This window comes from Chrysemys picta, chromosome 11, assembly GCF_011386835.1.
Source record: "Chrysemys picta bellii isolate R12L10 chromosome 11, ASM1138683v2, whole genome shotgun sequence".
Classification (NCBI taxonomy): domain Eukaryota; kingdom Metazoa; phylum Chordata; order Testudines; family Emydidae; genus Chrysemys; species Chrysemys picta.
The window spans coordinates 61,410,821-61,431,605 of NC_088801.1; the positions used below are offsets into that span (position 1 = coordinate 61,410,821).

Consider the following 20,785-nt stretch of genomic DNA (forward strand, 5'->3'; position numbering starts at 1 on the left):
CCTTCAGTTTTCATGCACATCAGTACTTGGCCGCTCCGCTGGGGCTGCCAACAAGGGGTGACCATTCTGGTGGTGCATTTTTGTGGTGAGGGCATTTGTCCACTGGAAGCTGGACTGACACCAGCGCCAAATTGTCTAGCCCCCCTCCCACCCCCCCAAGGAGCCATTAGATCATTTGGTCAGACAGGGTTGCTTCATGAGGCCTCATCTAGCTGATGTAATATCCGCCGTCATAGTATCTAAGTGCTGATTATGGACCAGCTGCTGCTGTGGTGTATACCCTTTGCAACCCTGTTTATTTCAACGGGGCTGCTAAGGGAGGAATGCCACAGCAGCCTCTGGCCCTGTTAGAGTAGCAGGTGACATGTTCCTGCAGGTGAGGTGTTCTAACAGTAACAAAGAGAAACACAGTTGTCGATCTCCCTAGTATCTATGGAGCTGAGAAATGCAGCCCCCCCCCACCCCATCTGTTTGTTTCATTCAGTTCAATTACATTTTGTCTTTTAGACTGTAATCATAAAAGGAATTTGGGTGTAAAACCGTTGGGCCTGATTGTGATCTCACCTACCTGGTATAAATCAGGAGTATCTCCACTGAAGTCAGTGAAAATGCTCAGAGTCAAAACTGGTGGGAGATAAGAATCAAGCCCATGGGATCAGTCAGTCCCGCCCTGTCTACCTGGTATGGGTTTACACAGAAATGTGTGAACCCAAGATTTGGGGTGAAAGTAGATTTCTGCACCTCATTTTATCAGCCAAGAATGAAAGAAGAAAGGTCAGATTCTGATACCCATGTTCACATGGTGGATCTCCTTAATGCATGAGTTATCTTATTGACTTTATTGGGACTGCCTCTGGAGTATTCATTCTGTTGTTCAGCATGAGTAAGGGTGCGAGAATCCTGTGACTAGTTGGTGATACCAGACTAGTGAGTAAGCATGTTGAAAAAGCTGGAGAGAGGATGATGATGAGTGGAAGGATTGAATTTGTTTTCATTGCTTCAAGACTTCACCCTTTCCAAGAAAAGCAGTCTGCAGCTTGAATATTTATCTTCATTAGCAGGGTGTACAAGTGTGCAAATGATGTGTGGATTTTTATGGGAGGGTGTGGAAGTGTGTACATGAGTGAAGTGTGAATCACACATATATATCTCGGCATCAACAGATAGTGCGCGCCGATGTGTCTGCCTGTCTAAAATCCACATAGCCACATGTAGGTGCATGTGCTTCAGAAGAGAGGGAAAGAGATCTGCGCAAGAATGTGCGTTTGTAAATATTTTTGTATTGAGCAAGCTCTCTGTGGAACAAAACCAGATGTTTTTATGAGTCCTCAGCTCTTAACTGTTTTGTTTTGTTTTGTTTTTAGGATTTTGTTTTATTTGGGGAAAGGGAAAGTCACAGCGATGCCCTTTAAGGTGCGAGGAGAAAGCTATTTTTAAGGAGGAATATGGTTTAGAACATCAACAAGTAGGAGGGGATAAAAATAGTCCTGTTTTGTGGCAAAGGAAGTGATTACTCCATTGTGGGAAGGACAGAGCACCCCTCCTCCTTTGAGGAGGCTTCCTGTGGCTATTGTTCACCGCTGGGTCTGCATGCAGCACAGGCTTTTTCTTTTTTCTAAGGAATTTGCAGGGAAGAGGCAGCGGGTTAAGTTGAAGTGATCTCTTACGAACCATCCCACCTGGCTGCACGGGTCTCATTGCAGAAAGACCGGCACGGAGCAAGTCGATTGCTGGGCTGTGGTTTTCCTGCAAAGAGCACTGGCAGAGGAGCATACACATTGGAAAATCACACCCTCTGCAGCCTATAGGGCAGCTGCTGCTCCACGTTCAGACACCTTTAAGGCCAGATCCTCAGCTGGCGTAAATCAGAGTAGTTCCATTGGCATCAATGGAGTTAGGCCGGTTTGCACCAGCTAAGCATCTTGGCCTTAAATCTTCCCAAAGGATAAGCCTATATTTCCAGTTGCACTGACTAACAAGATGTTACAAAACCTGTATGAGTGCTGTCCTGCAGTGTATGCGGTACACAGAGCACCCAGAGGAATGTAATTTAGTTTGCTTAAAGAGGCGAGGGAGTAACTTTCAGAAGTGGGCTCATTTGTGATGGGCTAATTATCTCTGCCTTTGTGTAAGACCTGGTGTAATTGTTCATCTGTGCTAGAGATCAGGCTCCCTCCTGTGCTTTGTCAGTGAGTACAAGATTGTGCATCCCCCTTAAAGGAAACGGCCTGGCTCTGTTTTGTGATCTAATGCAGATTAGCACATCAGAGCTGGAACAAGTGGAGGAGGCATAGCTTTAGTGCAGTGCTGCACGCGTGCCCTTTCTTTCCCCGGTGCATTTGAACTCTAGACAAGCTGTTTGTTTGTCTAAGATGGAAATGGCGCAGACAATAATATTGCCAGGCTGGGGAATGGCTGAACTGCACCTGTAGCGAAGAAGATCCGGTCCTGATGGGTGGCTGCTGAGAGGTAATCTATAATTCACAAGGCCTTGCTGCTTCATGCAGATGGTGATATTGAAGCATGACTGATGCCAGCGGCGCAAAATCTCGGAGGCATTTCCTTCCGCCACCCCACCCCCCTTTTGTCTTATTCTTTCCTCCTGGTTTGCTGTGGCTCTTAAATTAAAACCTTCCCAAGGCTAAGTGCGCCTGGTACTGAGGAATTTCAGCCTTTGCTCACAAACATCCCACATTTTTAGTGGCGGGTGGTACACTTCCCACATATGGCTTCAGTGACAATTGAGGTCACTCAGTCTGTTAACAAGAGTGGGCTTGGGCTGGTTTATAGCTTGGGAATGAGTGGGGACACACATGCACTAGTCTATTTCATTGTTCTAGTCTAGGCTGGGTGTGGCAGGGAGGAGGAAGCCTGTCTCTGAACCAGGAATCAGGCTACAAGAGTGACTTAACTATTGTCTGAATAGTGTCTGCATCTGGGAAGGCGACACAAGCACTTTCCATAGCCACTTGATGCTGTTGGCTTAGCATCATCTGGTTGGCAGCCCCCATTGGATTGCTATGGAGCAGCACGATTGGCTGAATGGAGCCAGCGGCGGCATGCAGTGGTGGCAGGGATGGCCGCTCTGCTGGGATTGAGGGAATCAAGGAATGTAAACTATAGATGTCTATTGTAGAAAGGTACTTTGTTAGGAATCTTAGTATGTTATCAATTGACTCTATGATGCAGATTTTCCTCCCAGCGAGTAATGAAATAATAAATCAGATTTGTGGTGTTCATAAGATTAAATGTTTTTTTGAAGATGAAATCGCCCTCTAGGGCCTGTTATAACCCAAAGCTGAAAGTGCTTCCTTTGCTCAACATGTAATTGTTACCAGGCTATTTCTGGGCCACAAAACCACCATTGTTGATTATTGGAGTCTGTAATTCCAACTGCTCCGTGGCTTGAAGTGTTTCAAGAGGAGAGAGACAAAACTGAGAGGAGAGATACTTAGAAGAGGGGAAGGAAGAAGGGAGTGGAAAGACTGTCTTGTGGTTTAAAGCACGAGGCAGGGAGTCAGGCGATTGGGGATCTATTCCCGTCTCTGTCACATACTTCCTGTATGAACTTGGGCAAGTCACTTAACCCTCTGTGCCTCAGTTTCCTTACCTGCAACGTTAGGATGATGCTACTTCCCTAAGTTGCAGGGGTATTTTGTGCATTTTCATCCAGCAATGTTTGTACAGTGCCTTTGTGGTTTCTATGGAAGAGTGCCATAGGAAGCTTGTAAAAGAGCCAATAGAGGGAGAAAATAAAGGCTGCTCCAAATGATCTGATATCTCACTGCCTCTTTTTTAATAAATCTGTAATTGCATAGGGAGGAGCGTTTATGGCTCTTTTCTGGTCTGTCTAAAATGTGGTATGTGTGTGTGTATCGGGGGGGGGGGGATTGCGGTATATAATAATCGCCTTCACTGTAAGCACCCAGTGATTAGCTTTGTAGTTGCAGACCGCACTGCCGTAAAGGCCTGTTAAACATTGTTTATCAGACAACCAAAGGCATAAATGTGAATGTTTTGAAGTTCATAGCCAGTTTCAGCCACTTGTTCTCTTGATTGTTTTTGCAGTTCAGTCGTGCGGGGGTCGTTTGAATTCAAAGGATGCTGGTTACATCACTTCACCAGAATACCCACAGGACTACCCCTCCCACCAGAACTGCGAGTGGGTCATTTACGCCCCGGAAGCAAATCAGAAGATTATCCTCAACTTCAACCCTCATTTTGAAATTGAGAAACATGACTGCAAGTAAGAGCCTTCCTCTTCTTCTTTACTAGATAATCTGCTCCTCCTCCTCTTCCTCTCTTAATCTAGAAATGTCAGGACCAAGCACTCCCGGAAACAGGAAACTGGGTGGTGGCCCCAGTCTCCAAAGCAGACCTCGTTATGTCACCCTCCTTCAGAGTAAGCAAAAGTCTGGCTTACCTTGTAGCAGGCTGTCACACTCAAAAGGAAAGGCTCTGAATCCAAGCCTTGGGTAGCGATCCTTGGCACATAGACGGTGTTGGGTTCTATTCCCTGCATCGCTGCTGATTCTGCCACACTTGGTGAATTGTGATTTTGAAGGAGAGACCAGGAAGCGGGATATCCAGGAAAATCAATTAGCAGCTAGTAAATAATTAACAGCATCAATGGGCACCATTAAAGGTTGAATTAATGATGTGGTCTCTGTGGATTTATAATCGGTATGTGCCCTCCGGAGTCCATGACTAACTATTGAGATGTCTGAAATGTGGAAAAGTTTAGAGTCTCCTAAAATGGGGCTGATTCTGCAATCTTTCCACACACAGTATTTCCTTTGATTTATGAAAGAATCCACATATGAGACTCTAGGATCAGGAAAAAGAAGAACAGGAGTACTTGTGGCACCTTAGAGACTAACAAATTTATTAGAACATAAGCTTTCGTGGACTACAGCCCACTTCTTCGGATGCATATAGCATATGCATATAGCATCCGAAGAAGTGGGCTGTAGTCCACGAAAGCTTATGCTCTAATAAATTTGTTAGTCTCTAAGGTGCCACAAGTACTCCTGTTCTTCTTTTTGCGGATACAGACTAACACGGCTGCTACTCTGAAATCTAGGATCAGGCCCACTGACACAAAACAATCAGCAAAATCTTAGGTGAAGATTAAAAATTATGGCGCCAGATCCTCAGCAGGTGTAAATCAGCATAGCTCCATTGGTTTCAATGGAAGCGCACTGCTTTACACCAGTTGAGGATGTGGCCCATTATATACACATGGGCCTTGATCCAACCAGTGCTGAAGTCGGTGAGTGTTGAGGGAATTCAGCACTTTTGCAGGATCAGGCCCATGTACAGTGCGGGGAGCGGGGCTGAACATGGACATAAAGGGACACAGGTGATCTAAGCAAAATTGTGAGGGAGTGATCCTGGTTTTATTGTTGTGCGTTTAGGCAGAGCTGCTTAACTTACTGGCGGCTAAATGCAGTCACCCAAAACTCATGATAATAAAATATTATAGTTCCACTGGAGTGTGACTCAGGAGACTTGGAGTCTATTTCTGGCTCTGCAACTGGCGTATTGGGTGACCTTGGGCAAGTCATTTCCCCTCTCTGGGTGCCAGTTTCCCCTTTTGTAAAATGGGTACTGATCTCCCTTGTAAAACACTTTGAGATCTACTGATGAAAACCCTGTAAGAGCTTGGTAATATTAGCTTTGAGTATATAGAGGGGAGTGTGCTATGGTAGTTGGAGTTAAGAGTCCTGGTTCTGACATTGGCTCATTCTGTTGCCTTGGGCAAGTTAAGGCCAATATTGCAAAAGTGCTTCACTCCCACAGGCAGCCCCAGCTTTCAGAAGAACCGAGTATGTTGGAAGCTGAATGCTTTTGGAAATCTGGCCCTTTAGCAGTCTGTGGGAGCTGAGCTCTTTTTGAAAAGCTGTCCCCAGCTGCGGGTGTAAGCACTTGAAAATCTGACCCTGAAACTGTTGCCTCACGTCTTGCCTGTTTTCCCATCTATAAAATGGGGATAAGAATGCAGTTGTGGCAAGCACCACCAGCTGTCATTATTACAGCTAGTTATCCAAGTTCTTTTTCTTATTGTGTGTGAGCAATTTTGTTGCCTGAGAAGAAAGGTTGGTGTTGGTACTTTTGGTTCCATAAGGCTCTAGGTGGAGGGAGTTTTGTGAGCAGCAAGAGAATTTGCTGTCCGCAGTGGTCTCTGGTTAGAATCAATTCTTGAGGCAGAGTAGCTCCCTAGGAACTAGGGATCAGTGCTGGGCTGAGAGTGCTGAAGTTGGAGATTGCCTGCATCTCTGTTCTAGGACTAGTGCATGTGTGTAATTAATGCAAGTTACACTTTTGGAATATGCCCACACCACTGATTCCGCCTCCTCCTTCTTTGAGCTGCAAGGGCCTGGATGCCTACTTCAGCTCCACAAGGGTGCAAGGCTGGTGTTAGAATGGGATATTGGTGTTGGAAGGGGCACTAAATATGTGTTAATTCCTGGGTAAGGCTCAGTCAGTGAGCTTTCTGAGATCACTGCAAAGAAGTTTCTCCCACGGTGCTGATTATTTTAATTATTTTCTCTTTTGCCAGGTTTTTTTTTTTTTTTTTGGAGGCACATCTGTGCAGTCCCATATTTCTTTTTCTTTTTTTAAGCGTGTCCAGCCACATTGGGAAGTAACTGGGCCTTCCCCCTCACTCCCCCCATCATGAAAGGAATAATTTGGTGTAATTGAAGCCCTCGAAGGCCTTTCTCTCTCTCTGCTTCATCCCTGCTCCAAAGAAGCTCCTTAGTTTGGAAAGCACTTCAAAACAAAGAAAATTGGCCGTCTTCTGTTATTTTCTCCTCCTGTGTATTAGTCACAGCCAGGATCTTAATGCTTGTAGGGTGGGCGCTTTCTAAAATGAAGCTTGGAAAAAACAGGCCATTGTCTGTGCTGCCCTTCCGACGCAATAATGCAGCAGTAAAGCCGGGAGCAAAAGGGGAAAGGGAAAGAGAGATGCTCTCGTTAAGACCAGCCAAACTATTCGGAAATAATTGTAATAGCCCGTCTGCTCGCCATTTCTTCCTCTCAGCACTGCGAGTGCAGCTGCCGTTTTCCTACTGCTGCTCTTCAGTCCCATGCAGTGGGATTGGGTGTCTGCTATCTGAACCGGGAAGCGGTATCCAGTTTGAAAAGAGCATGCTGCTTTTGTGAAAGGTTGCCATTCTGTCACATTGCATTGCGTAAGCCCTGCAGTCCTGCACATGCCAAGTTTTATTTTGATCTCAGGAGAGACTTGAACCAGCCTCCCATAGATGAGAAATGAAGATTTTCTCTATAAGTGGCTGTTCTACCCCATCCTTCGTAATTGCCATTTCTCTGTTCAGTCTGTGCTGTTTGCTTGGAAAATCCAACTCAGAAGCTTCAGTGTTGCGTGAATCACTGCATTCTATAGCCACCTTTTCCAGTCACGTGTCCCTTCTCCAGCTACGTTTCTCTTTGGACCTTTAAAAGCCCCTTCCAGAGATTGTCTCCTGAAATCTACCATCCACTGCTCTGCTGAACTAATGGTGCTGAAGGATTAGACTGGGTAGAGCTGCCTTTGAATTCCAAGTCTTTTCTGTATAAACAAGGTGGAGGCAGATTCATTTCACATCATAGTGGAACAGTCTTGCTCCCACTACAAACAAAAGAACCTCTCATTCGAGTCATAACAGCTTAACCAGGAAAGCATTATCTAAAAATATACATACATAAAAAACAGCCCAGCATGTTTTTTCTGTCGACTTTTTCTGAACATGAAATGCAGTTGAATTATGAATAACCCAATGGACATGCTGTCTCTGGCTGTGATGATTTCACATACAGTATTGGCTTCAACAAGAGTACTTGTAGCCCCCTCTGGTGGTACCATGCCAAACAAGGCATATATCTCAAGAGAGTTTGGACCTTGTGAGAGGTGGCTGTTCAGAGAGCTGGCAGAATGAAAACCAAAGATGAGCCTGAGCCACAGAGTTTGGACCTTCCGCCGAATTTGGATCCAAAGGAGTGGCCTCATCGTGAATGAAAACTGTTTTTAGAAAAAGGGTACGGTAGAAAGTACTATGGGAAATTCATGCACATTTACCCTCCTGTAAGGAGAACAGAACTTAAAGGGACAGTGCTCCCAGTCTTGTGCTGACCTGCCCATAATTTAACTCACCTTACACATGTCTCATATTTTGTTTTAAAGCTACTCTGCTGATCTTGGAAAATATCAGTTTCCCCAAAGTGGGGTAGCAGCATTGACTGATAGCCAAATTCTCTGCTGCTGATTAATTATTTGTATTACAGTAGCACCTAGTGTTCCCAACTAAGATCGGGACACCATGGTGCTAGACTGTACCAACACAGAAGGGGAGACAGTCCCACCCCCAAAGAGTGGCTGCTCTAAATAGACAAGACACACAACGGGTGGGAGGGGAAAGAGAGGTGAAGTTTCTTGCCTAGGGTCATATAGTTTGTCAGTCAGGGAGCCAAGAGTAGAACCCAGGGCTCATGACTCCTAGATCAACCAAAACACATCTCCTTTGCTACTAGACACCAATGATAACAACCATGCTGTGTGTGTTCCATGGAAGCCGTGGGTGTTTGATGTGGGATGGGATCCCATTAGACACATCAAACTAGAGTCCAGTTAGCCTGCAAGGTCTTGTTGTGGTTGCATGAACCTCTCAGTATTTCTAGCAACCTGGGCACTGAAGCAAGCAAACAAAAATATTCTGCTTTCCGGGCTGAGTCCTGTAGATTTAATATTCTGTGTGCTCACAAGAAAAGAGCAGGGCAGAGTCAATGCAAAGAGGGGGTGAGTGCCCACAAACCAAACCACAGCTTGCAACTATAATTTTAGGCCCAGCACCCTTGACCAAATCCCTTCACACAAGAACATAACATTGCAAGAAATCTTCCTTCCATCAGCAGAGGTTAAAGAGCAGACAAGACAGCAATTATAGGTGACTAATTAGTAAATGTTTTGAAAAAATATGCAGAATTAGCTCAATAGTAAACATTTTAGAAACAATGCCATTTCTTTCTGAATTGGGAAAATCCCTAGAAAATAGAAATATATGAATAATGTTAGAGAGAGATGTGTTTTGAGGGGACGTAGTAAGCAACCATACTGTATCTTCTGTGAATGAAACAATGGGGAGAGTTCAACTTTAAGCATGAAGGGAAGGGAAATCATAGAGGAAACATTCGTGAAGGCATTTGGTTGCTTGTAGGTTTATGGGCTGGACAAGCAGAAACAGTGTTTTGAGCTGGAGCTGTTCGGACATCAGCACTGTCTGCAGTGGAATCTGTGGTTAAACTGGGGCATACTGTAACCTAACTCTGCCACCATCCCAATCTCCATTCATAATCCCTGGGTAGGTGGGCGCATTTGCCAGAACAATCAACAGCAAATGAGTCAACCATGTTGACATTTAAACATTGCATTAGTCTTCAGAGTTAACAGCCACAGAATTGAATGGAACAACTCACCTGACTCTTTGAGTTATTGTGGCCCGTTGACTGTCAACAGAAGCATACAGCCAGCTCTGAATCAGTTTGTGCTTGTGTTCTCAGTTGTAAATCCTTAAAGGATAGTTTGAATTCTTCAGACACTGATGAGGCAGAAGAAGTGCTGCTATGTTTATCCCACCACACTATTTTACCCAGCCTGCTGGGCACAGGAAGGTCAGGATTTGGTTCTGTACAGTGTATCCCTGTTGGAACTGTTAGAAATTAAGGGCCAAATTGTGGCTTTAGACACTGCCCCTGTGGGCCTCAGAGACATACTTCTGAGTCACCGTTCTGCCCCTGTTTCATCCTGGCACCTGGGGGGTAGTGATTTACTGCTAGCCTATCTCCTCAATAAATTACTACTCACACTGCACTCGCTCAGCTTGTCTGGGTAGAGAGGAAGGGGACAGAGCCAAGGCACTGGTCACCTATTGCAAGGAGGGAGTAGGCAAATGAATAGCCCTGCTTATTCCTGTGTACCTGGACCCAAGATCCAGACAGCCCAATGGAAGAATAAGGGGGATTCCTGCTGCCCGACACAGTCACTCTCTAGCCTGACGGTATTTCTTCTGTATTTCCTCCTGTATCCTGTATTGACCACATGTAATGAAAATCCAATGTAAAAGTAATGAAGCAGTCTAATTAAAACAAATGGACAATAACCACAAGGAGTGAAATACTAGTGGCTGTGGGTCAGCATGCTTGGGTTCTGTTGGTGGCAATGCTCCAGACTTGCTGTGTAGCCTTGAGAATATCACTTGTCTCTTCTTTTTGTGTCAGTTTCTCCTTCTACAAAATGGGGATAATAGTGCTTACACATTTCAGGGGATTGTTATGAGGATTAGTGAATTATTATTTGTGGAGAACTTTGAGGCTGTATGAAAGGTGCCATATGTATAAAAATGTATTCTTTAAGTGCCTGATACAAAGCCTACTGCTATCAGTATAAGCCTTTCCACTGACTTTTAGGGGCATTGGAGCTGTCCTTTAATGAGATTCCAGCTACCTTTGCTGCATGTAGTTTCTTAATTTATGTTTTTCAGACATTTATTTATGTATGGGAGAAAGGAGGGGCCTGCAGCTAATATCTAGGACTGGGAGTTAAGAGATCTGGATTCTATTCCTGCCTGCTGCCTCCATCTTTGGCTTACTGTGTGGCCTGGGGCAAATCACGTAGGGTGCTTTAGTTTCCCCATATGTAAAATGGGAGACACTATTTAACTCATAGCCCACTCCAAGCATAAGGAGAGGTGGAGTTCCTGCAATGGGGGAATTCTGTACAAAGGATACCATGTCATAACAACACACAGCATCAGGTCAGAATGCTAAGCACCAGGCACATTGCTCATCTAAGAACAGAGGCCAAGAAGTCCTCTTCTGACCAGACATGAGTTTCACCATCAAGTGTGAAATCTGCAATAAACAAAGGCAGCAGAATGCAAAAGAGTCACTGGAACCACAGGAGATTTTTGATTTTCCAAGGTTGGCACTGATCTATTTGAATTAAAAGAGAGAGATTATCTCTTATTAGGAGACTAGCATTCAACATTTATTTGAAATGCAGCTGTTGCACAACACATCGAGTAGCAATGTAATAACACATTTAGTGTAAATCAGTTTGTTTGCTGTGCAATTCCTGATGGGCTAATAACAGGTATGGCCTATAGTTCATGACTAGCTCATTTTAGCCACACTGACATATCAGTTCAAGCACACTGTGTCAGACCCTCACTATGCTGATTAGTAGAAAAATCATTACAAATAGCAAAGAACTTGATTTTTTTTTTCTTTAAAGAAAGAAGCCCTGGGAGATTCGTGGGATCCACACAGAGCGTTGTTAGACTACTGCAACTCGGGGCTTTTATTTTTTAATAGTCAAAACAACTCAGAGATGAAGGTTGCCAGTATCTAATAAGCTTCTTGAGCCAAAGCCAATTAATCCTGGGGAAACTATCAGAGCAAGATCCTGTACCAAGGATGTCAGAGAGTGACCCCTCTTGCAAGTGGGACAGGATTACGTGCCACAGTTGCCACTGAGGGTCAGTCCTACAGGAGGAACAGAAGATCCCAAAATAAAAGCAAGGAAGAGAGTGACTCTTTCTTGAGGACATTCAGAATTCTCCTTTGCTGACACAAGGACCACAGGCACTGATCATGAGAAACACCCCCCGCAACAAACACAGACTGCAGTTCACAGATCTTCCTTAGTTCCTCACATGAGGAACTTCCATGAGAACAAGAAGTGGCCAATGCATCAGAAATTCAGTGGGATTCAGAGCCAGTAGTTATTGACAGACATCCAATGAGAGCTAAAATGTTAGGGGGATCAGGGCATCTGCCCTGACTTCTTTCCTAGGACCGTTGTTTGATTTGTGCATGCTAATGTAATATTTTAGTTCCATTTTTATTAAAATAAAAAGGGGAAGATATAACAGTAGCCCCAGGAGTTGGGATACTGACCCTGACATTTGACAAAGGTGTTAATCTTTGGTAGTCTTGACCTGTGGCAGGTGGCTATCAGCGGGAAATAAATACTGGTCCCTTATCAGCACGCCTGTGTGTCACATGATTATTACAGGGGCAAGAACCCACAGTATCCTGTGTTTGCTGTGGCTTGCTTAAAGTTATTTTGCTCCATTTGATTTCTTAAGATTTCCTTTGTGATCATTTCCTGCCATGCGCCTTCCAGTTGCGGGCAGGTGGTCAAGGAGTGAGACATCTTTCTGTCTCTTTAATTATGGCAGCTTGGGGTACCCCGACCCTCCCATGCCCCCTCCTTCTTCTCCCTTTTCATCTGGAATCTGGAGATGTGAGGCTACAGTATAATAGAGTGTCAGAGGAAGTAATTGATTCCTCATACACACAGAGAATTCTCTTGCCTTTAGTGTCAATGGAGCTGAACCAAAGCCTTGGAGGGTGAGAAAGGCGTGTAACGCTCCCTGGCTGAGTTGTCAGGGCAAAACAGACATGCTGGGGGAGACTGAGTGAGAGAGTGAAACAAAGGATTGTTTTAATAGTAAAGGAAATAAATATCTCTGAACAAAGAAGTAGCAGGGCATTGTTTGTGGGGGGAGCAGGGAGATTTCAGTTGCCTAGATTGATAGATTATAGTCACCCTACTTCCAAATCGTTCCTCAATAAGAGGAAATATATCGATCCACTTCACATTCCCACCCACTGCTCCTTCTGCTTTTCCCCAAGTTTGTTCCTCTCGGGCCTTGCTTCCATTAGACTGTGTTATCACTCATGCAGATGCTGTACTCACATCGTATGTGACTCGGCAGTAAAAATGCTTATCTCTAGTCTGCGCTAGTTCTTGGCCCGGTGCTAGTGTCTGTGGAGCACTAACCATTGGGAATAGTGGGCAAGAACATTTCTAGTGCGGACACAACCTTTGAGGAAGTTGCAGTTTCGGCTATTCTGCTAAGGGTGGATTTCAACTGGCACAGGAGATCTACTTTCTACTGTAGGACTATTGAGAAGGGAAACGCTTTCTCCCCACTGCAGGTCCTATCCTCATCCAGCCTCTTCTCCTGTGATACAGATCCCGGTGTTCTTGCCTGCTTTCTGGTGAATGGCCTGTATTTCTAGCTGGTGTGCAAAATTAACATTTGAAAATTGTACTCTAGCCAGGCCAAACTGCAGGATATTTACCAGACAAGTCAGGATGCTTTTAGCATCTGAGTCACCCTGGCTTGATCCATCCCTGCATTGCACTGTATATATGCAAATTATCAAATACATGATGGTGCTCTAGGGTATGGTGGAATACAGTAAGTAGCTTTCCTAATGTATAGACATTGTCAATTGCACAACCAGTCCAGCCCCTAAGAAGGAGGGAGAAAGAGTAGAACTTCAGTCCAGCCTTACTGTAACAGGGTTGCTTTTAAACTGAGCAATGTCTTCATAATTCCTCTGACAGAAAAGGAGCCAGAATATAAACTAGAGGAGAGTGAAAAACTACTGAGCAAAAGAAGTCAGCTTAGCAGACCAGCCATTGGAAGACCTTCCCATACCATCATTAAGGACAGGACTATTACAGGGAAGGTGGGAAACAAACTGCTAGGAGGATTAGGGTGAGCTGATCATTTTTGGGTTCTCATAGTTTTAGGTTAATGTGGCTGGTGCTATATTTGTTCCAAGAGTGAAACAAACAAAAGGCTGCGCAGTAAGCAACAAAGTGTGAATGGGTTCGAGGTAGTAGTGGGCCTGAGTGACAAATTTCCCACCTGACTCTGACTGTGAACTAGGTGAGGAATCAGGCCCAGGTCTGTGGCTGTGATATGACACCAACTTGGTCTGTCGCTGAGCTTCTGCCTTGTACTTTCCTTCAGTGAACCTTCTGCTACTTATTATTATATTATTATTAGCTCTTATTTATTATATTTCTTCTGCTAGTGAGCAAGCGCCAGTGAGTGGTGACAGTAAAATGAAATAGAAAACAAAGTCCAATTTTCTCCACAAATGGATTGTAGCAGAAGCAGGGAGGTGCAAATGGAGTTTCTCAAGTGTCTGTGTGACAGGATGGGCTGTGAGTTGTTTCAATTCTATTACAATATTAACAAAGTAGAACAGTGTGGAAGCTGGGGGTGATCCTTGAAGTATTTAATCCATTTTATTCCTGTTTTCATTCTGATTTACTTTCTTTTTTGGAATACTAAAGACTTCTTGCAACAAAAGAGCCCCGAAGCTAAAGATAGAAAGGTGAGGAATGTATAGAGATGGCTTTAGAGACAGAAATAAAATTAAACAGCCACGTGTAACTCCTGAATAACAGCCTGCAGAAAACCCCTAACGTGCACATTAGCACATCTTATTTTCTTCTATAATGAACAGTTTTCCAGATATGTCCCAGATGCAAGCTCTTCTCTCCTCCAACGCTCCTTTCGGCTGAGATCTGCCACAGGAATGCAGCCTGAAGAAGGGATGGTAACAAATGTGGGGGAAGTATTCAGAGTTCATTTTGGCGAGGGGCAGTGAATGGGAAGCTGGAACTAAATTCTCATCTGAGTCTAAACTTGCCAAAGAAGCAGTTTTAAAAATCTTTGATTCTCCTTTCTGCAAGGTATATTTGGCTGGATTTCACGTAATGTACAGTAATTGCTGGAAGAATCTCTACATCGGCACTGCTATCATGTCAGTGAAAAAAAACAAAGATTATAAATAGATGTTATTTGTGGTTTCCATTTATTTATTTATTTTTGTCTCTGAGGCATTTTGGAAGCAGTCTTCCAATCTGTTTTGGGTTATTCTCTCTCTTTCTACTGCCTGAACTGGATGGCTAGTTTTTCTCTCTTCTCAGAAGTTCTGGTCATTTGGGTTAGGAAGAGTTGAGAGAATAACCCAAAACAGAGTGGAAGAATTGTTTGTTCATAAAACCCCATAATACCACGTACACACCACACAACTCTAGGCCTGAGTCTCCTCTCACTTACACCAGTTTTAAACCACTGTAACTTCATTGACTCCAGTGAAGTCACTTCTGATTTGCACATTAGATGAGGATCAGGCCCTTTGGGCTTTGCTACTCCACTGCCCTGCAATGAGAGCAAAGTGGGCATAAAACACTACCATTCTGAATTAGTAGCATTCTATGGCCATTGTGCACTGCATGAATGAGTATACAAGCGGCAGACTAGAATCACACCCTTTATGTCTACACACCAATTTATAGATACAAATACCGATATACATCAGGCCTGGTTCTGCTCTCAGACCCATGTAAATTAGGAGTGACTCCACATAAATTGATGAATTACACCCATGTAAAACCAATGTAAGTCAAATCCATCTGCCATATTTATAATTAATGGCTATAGATAAAATCCCACTGGCAGCAAATATAAGTTCTTTGCTATGATGTCATCAGAAAGATTACTTTCATGCCTCTGACATCATGACCATAAAATATGCCATTTAAAAATCCCCTGCACCTTTTGCAACAGTTTGACTTGTGTTATTTGTATGCTGCTATTGCTTAAGATTCTATAATCCTCACGCTTCCAAAATCCTCTGTTTGATTTGAAAGCGGTTTATGGAAAAGCACAATGTTGGGTGGTGACATCAGAGCAACTGACAGAGCCAACCAGCATGCAGTTGACATTAATTCTGCCTGCTGCAAAACATCAGTGTTAGACTGAGTTGCTGGTTCACCTACCTCTTTCCCCACCTAATGCTGAACTGTTCCGTAACCATTTTTAATAAAACTATTGATTCTCAGCTCTGACATCATCACCATGAAATAGGATATTCTTAAAGCATGTTTAAAAAACACCCACAACTTTCGGAGGATTTTATAAAAGGGATATTGTGAACAGGACCGGCCAGAGGATTCAGGGAACCTGGGGTCTTCGGCGGCGGGGGACCCCGGGGCGGAAGGACCCCCCGCCGCTGAATTGCCACTGAAGACCCGGAGCAGAAGAAGCTCTGGGGGCCCGGGGCCCGCAAGAGTTTTCCGGGCCTCCCGGAGCAAATGAAGGACCCCACTCCAGGGGCCCCGAAAAACTCTCGTGGGGGCCCCTGTGGGGCCCGGGGCAAATTGCCCCACTTGCCCCCCCCCCCCCCCCCCGGGCGGCCCTGATTGTGAAAGAGGCAATTAAATTGGCTGGCAAAAGTTCTGGCTAAGCAGTCTGCCCATATACCTGCACTAGCTGGCAGTATATTAGCCCTTTCGGGCGAGAATTTGCAATATAATAGTGATTCACACACACACCCTTCCAATTTTTTCCTATTATGAGCACTTACAGTAGGACATGCTGTGCTAAACAGGACAAAGGAGTGAGTGCAGGGCTGGGAGGCCTAAATCAACATTGACCATTCCCAAATTTGAGAATGTTTGGATTTAATCTAAGTATCTATTTGTCTGTCTTTCTGTTGGTCTGTCTGTGTAGCCTAGACTAGTCTAATATAATGTAATCTGTTTAATCAAGTCTGGATCCTATTCCTGGCTCCATTGCAAACTTCCTGTGTGACCTTGGGCAAGTCACCAATCCTCTCGACTTTCCTACCTCCCAGGGTCTTCTGAGGATACATTCATTAATGTTTGCCAGGTGCTGAGATATTGCAGTCACGAGCACCATGGAAATGCTTCTACTATAAATAAAACTAATAATAAAATGTGGGGAAAGTTGAGATTATAACTTTGCGGCTAGTTCTCATCTCTAGATCACAAGCGTGGTTTCATGAGATAAACGGCAAATAGGGTCGGTTTTATCTAATCTCTCTCCTTTTTAAAAAGGTGAAAGTAAAAAATGTAGAGAAAATACCATCCGAGCTAAAGTTTTGCATGTGACCATTGCAGTTGGGAAACTAACGGTTTGAGCATTGGCCTGCTAAACCCAGGGTTGTGAGTTCAATCCTAGAGGGGGCCACTTAGGGATCTGAGGCAAAATCAGTACTTGGTCCTGCTAGTGAAGGCAGGGGGCTGGACTTGATGCTTTCAGGGTCCCTTCCAGTTCTATGATATAGCTATATCTCCATATATTATAATTCAGGCTTTTGTGGTAAGCACGGGGGTTACGCTGGGCAGTCATGAGGGTCTATAGACCCTCTGTTGCTTTTTATGAGGGTCTATGTGTTTTTCTTTGTCCTGCTTTAAGCTCTGCCTTCCATTCCCAGTGACTGCATCCCCTCCTCCTCCTGCTACCACTTGCTTACATGTCCCTGCAGTGTTATCTTACCATGTTTGAATGACTCTGGCCTCAGCAGCTAGGAGGATGTGGTTGACAGTAGGTTCGTTGATCTCTGCTTTTGCACTGAGCAGCATGAATTTAGGCTCTGCAATTTTGGCTGTGTTGCTCAGCATGGTAGCTGCAGGGTGAGTCTGCTGGAGAGCCCAGAGGTATCTGGTTAAATTCTTGCTAGGTGTATACTGATGTTTCTGGACTTTGTCTCTTCCTGGGACCATGCAAGAGTGGAGGTGTATGTTGCCTCAGGTCGATTGTGAGGAGGAAGCACTGGTGTATCTACATCCCAAGGAGCAGCATAGCTCTTTGCCTGTCTGGGTGCCATTTTGGGGCCAAGCTGCAAGAAAGAACCGAGGTGCAAACCGGGGCAGCAGGACTTTGGTTGGTTTGTGATAGTCACACACTGATTCCACTTAGACTACTCCTGTGAGTGAGGCAAGCTGGATTCACTCCAGCATATGAACTGGTTGCCAGTGTAACCTTACAGTACTACAATACTAATGCCTGCAACCCCAAACCTGGCCTTCAGTGTTCTAAGGTCTAACACCAAAGCTGCTTACAAACCGGAGAAAACACAGAGTAGCAAGATACTGAGCAATAGACAGGGCTGGCAATAAGAAAAAAGAAAGTAGTAGAGACATTAAAAGGCCTTATACTGAATTATAAAAACTCTCTTAACACCGGTAAAGCAAGGTCACTTTCTGTTAAGAAAGAATCTTTAATAAATTGCAACACCATTTGTAAGTGATAGATGTTTTCTGGCTCGCTTTGTTACACAATTTCAAGAAGAGTAGCTAAGCATGTATTCCCTGCTCTCTCTGCTCTCTCCCCCCATTGCCTAGGTAGGCAGAAGCACTTCGACTTTCACTCCCTGCATCACAAAACACCCAATGATGTGTGTACCATGCTGAGAATAAACAAAACCCTGTGTTTGAGACTGTTTCAAGCCCAGTAACCCCCCTTCCTCCTTTAGCTGCTGTTGCAAGTAGTTGTTCCATTGGTGTAGACTGTGGTCTGCATCCATGTAAAAAAACATACTTAATCCCTTGACCACGTTTTCTTGTGCTGGGTGTTGATTGCTGGGCCAACCGTTTGCATCGCTGTCTTGTTGGGGATTGGAATAGGAATTGGTTATGGTATTTGACAGTAGTTTCCTCTGTGCAGATATGACTTAGGAGTTCCGCTAACCAGTAAAATTGTGCCTTGTGTTGGGCTATGTTTACTTAACCAATGGAATTATAGTATTGCATATGAATGAAAACCAGCTGTTTTGTGATTGGCTGAGATAGTTCAGATGCCATCATGCCATTATGCTGCCCCACCCAACAATGAGCTGTTCCATAACCGTCTGGAAATGAAACTGTAAGTGCTGAAAAAGTCCAAAGGGTTCCACCACCACCCCCCAACCCCCAACACACTGGAAAAGGAACCAAGTTTGGAAATTGTGCTTAAACTCAATGTAAACAAAATTCTAGCAAAACCAGATTTTAACATGGTTTGGCCAGTGACCCCAGCATAACAGAAGTACATTTCACAACGTACTTGAGCTTGGGCCAGTGTGTGGGCAGAACCTAAGTGTGAAAGAAAATGAGCAGTCTCCATTGCGGAAGTTAGCCTAGATTCTCAATTTAGTATGTGAATTCTTGGAATGAACATATTTGCTCTTTCACTTTTAAGGAATCAAGCATGAAGTCTAACTTGCTCTTATAGTGCATTCTGGCAGAAGTAATCTCCTGGTGTGAATACTGTCCCACTTTGCAGATCTGTTTATGAGTACTGTAAAAACATAATGAGAATTTTGCCTGAGTAAGGACTGCAGGGTTTGGGCCAAGATTTTTAACAACAACAACAAAAATCCCTTATGTGTTTATATTAATTCCCCATTTGGCAAAAACGATCTCTCGACCTCCCGCAGACTTATTTAGTTGGTTGTAAGATTTGATTTATTAAGGATTAGTTTCATGAGGAGAAAACTCCTCTTTAAATGCTTGGATGAGGCCAAATGTTTTAATGTAGAGAGGAGCAATTATTCCCCAATGAATAACTCATTAGATGAATTTAGCCTTTTTTTTTTTTCTATTTGCAAATTGTCTTTGAGCAGATTGCAAAATTCATGAGTTTTATTTGTTTTTTGAAATTATTCACTAATTCTTGGTCTACAGGATGTTATAGATCTTGTCATTTCATAATGTGTTGCTTGATTTCATAAGTCATGTATCTTTTCTTCTGGATACTGATTGGTTGATTTATGTCACGGAGACAGCATGAACTCACAATTCCTGCTGTGCTGTTGAGTTACATAAACGAGAGAACAGAAACGACGCGATTTGACTTACGGGGATGTAAACCAGCCTATTCAGCACAAATGGCAAATTTTATAATCAAATGTACAATTTGAAATTCACTTTTGATGAATTTTCAAGAATTCGTGCTAATTAACTTGGGTGCACACAAATATTCACTGAATGTGAAAGGGCTGCAAAGGTGGTTAGAAAAAAAAAGTCTTTTGAATTTGAGTAGATATTCACTAGAAAAAAAAAGGTCTCCTCTGTTTGCTGGGCTCTGGTTGAAACAAACAGAGAAACAAAACCCTACCAAAACAAAGCATTGCTCGGCACATACAATTTTTCCCCTGGGGAGAGGATGAGAGAGAGAACAAACCACATGTGACAGATGTTAATCATGTTGCTTAATGCGCTAATGGAAGCTGCTTAGATATCCCGTGTGAGGCCAGATCCTCGGCTGGTGTAAATCAGTGTAGCTCCATACACCAGCTGAGGTTCTAGCCCCATGCACGCTCTTCTTTTGGTAGATCACTCTTTTTAGAGGAGGTTTAAAATGTGATTTGGTTTCTTTCACGCTGGCCAGCCAAATTGTGTTTGTCACCAAATTATAGGCTGGCTAGTTATTGCTAATTCAGTGCCTGGCCAAGTATAGATAGCACTTTAGCTTCAGGCATTTTTCAGTTGGAGTCCAGCCTGATTAACTCCCTGAAAGGAGTGAGACCGGCCTATCCGGACTACGGTCCTTTCTGAGCAGCACATTTAGTTCTGGGGTTGTTGCTTAATGATGTATGTGTGTCTTGCAGAACAGGAATGAGTCACATGAGAATCCTTCTGTGTCCAACAAGCGACTTCTGCTTTCAACTCTCAGTTTCCAAATAGAGGATCTTGTGACGAAGTGGAAAGTAAGAAGCCTGGCAGTGTGTAACATTTCTGCGTTCTCCTGTCCCCTGGAGGAGAAGAGGCATAGCATGTTGTTTTCACAGGTTGATGCTAAGCAAATAAACAGAGAAAGAAAGATGGGTAGTTTTCTGTAAATAATGGTAGGCTGGTCAGAGACTAAACACAGAAAGGAGAGAGAAAGTGTGTAAAGATTGCATGATGTTCATGTAAAAACTACTTATCTGCCACACAGAAATACCAGTGCTACCCTGCCACTAGACATGCGGCAAGAGGAACACTCCAAGGGGTTTAGTGGGAGTTTTAGATTCAGATGAGAATTTCACAGTGGGCTTTTATCTCTAATGGGCCATACTAAAACCAGAATTATTATTTATTTGTAGCGCCTAAGAGCCCTAGTCGTGGACCAGGACTCCATTGTGC

The 20,785-nt window shown here is 43.9% G+C and overlaps 1 protein-coding gene across 6 annotated transcripts in view; it reads left to right on the forward strand.

Annotated features, from left to right (window-relative positions):
• NRP2 (neuropilin 2) overlaps nt 1-20,785 on the forward strand; it is a 123,617-nt gene that overhangs the window by 15,727 nt on the left and 87,105 nt on the right. For all 6 annotated transcript variants that reach the window (XM_005306054.5, XM_005306052.5, XM_005306053.5 and 3 more), the window contains exon 2: nt 4,069-4,246. In XM_005306054.5, coding sequence (XP_005306111.1) covers nt 4,069-4,246 — 178 coding nt within the window. The remainder of the gene's footprint in view (nt 1-4,068; nt 4,247-20,785) is intronic.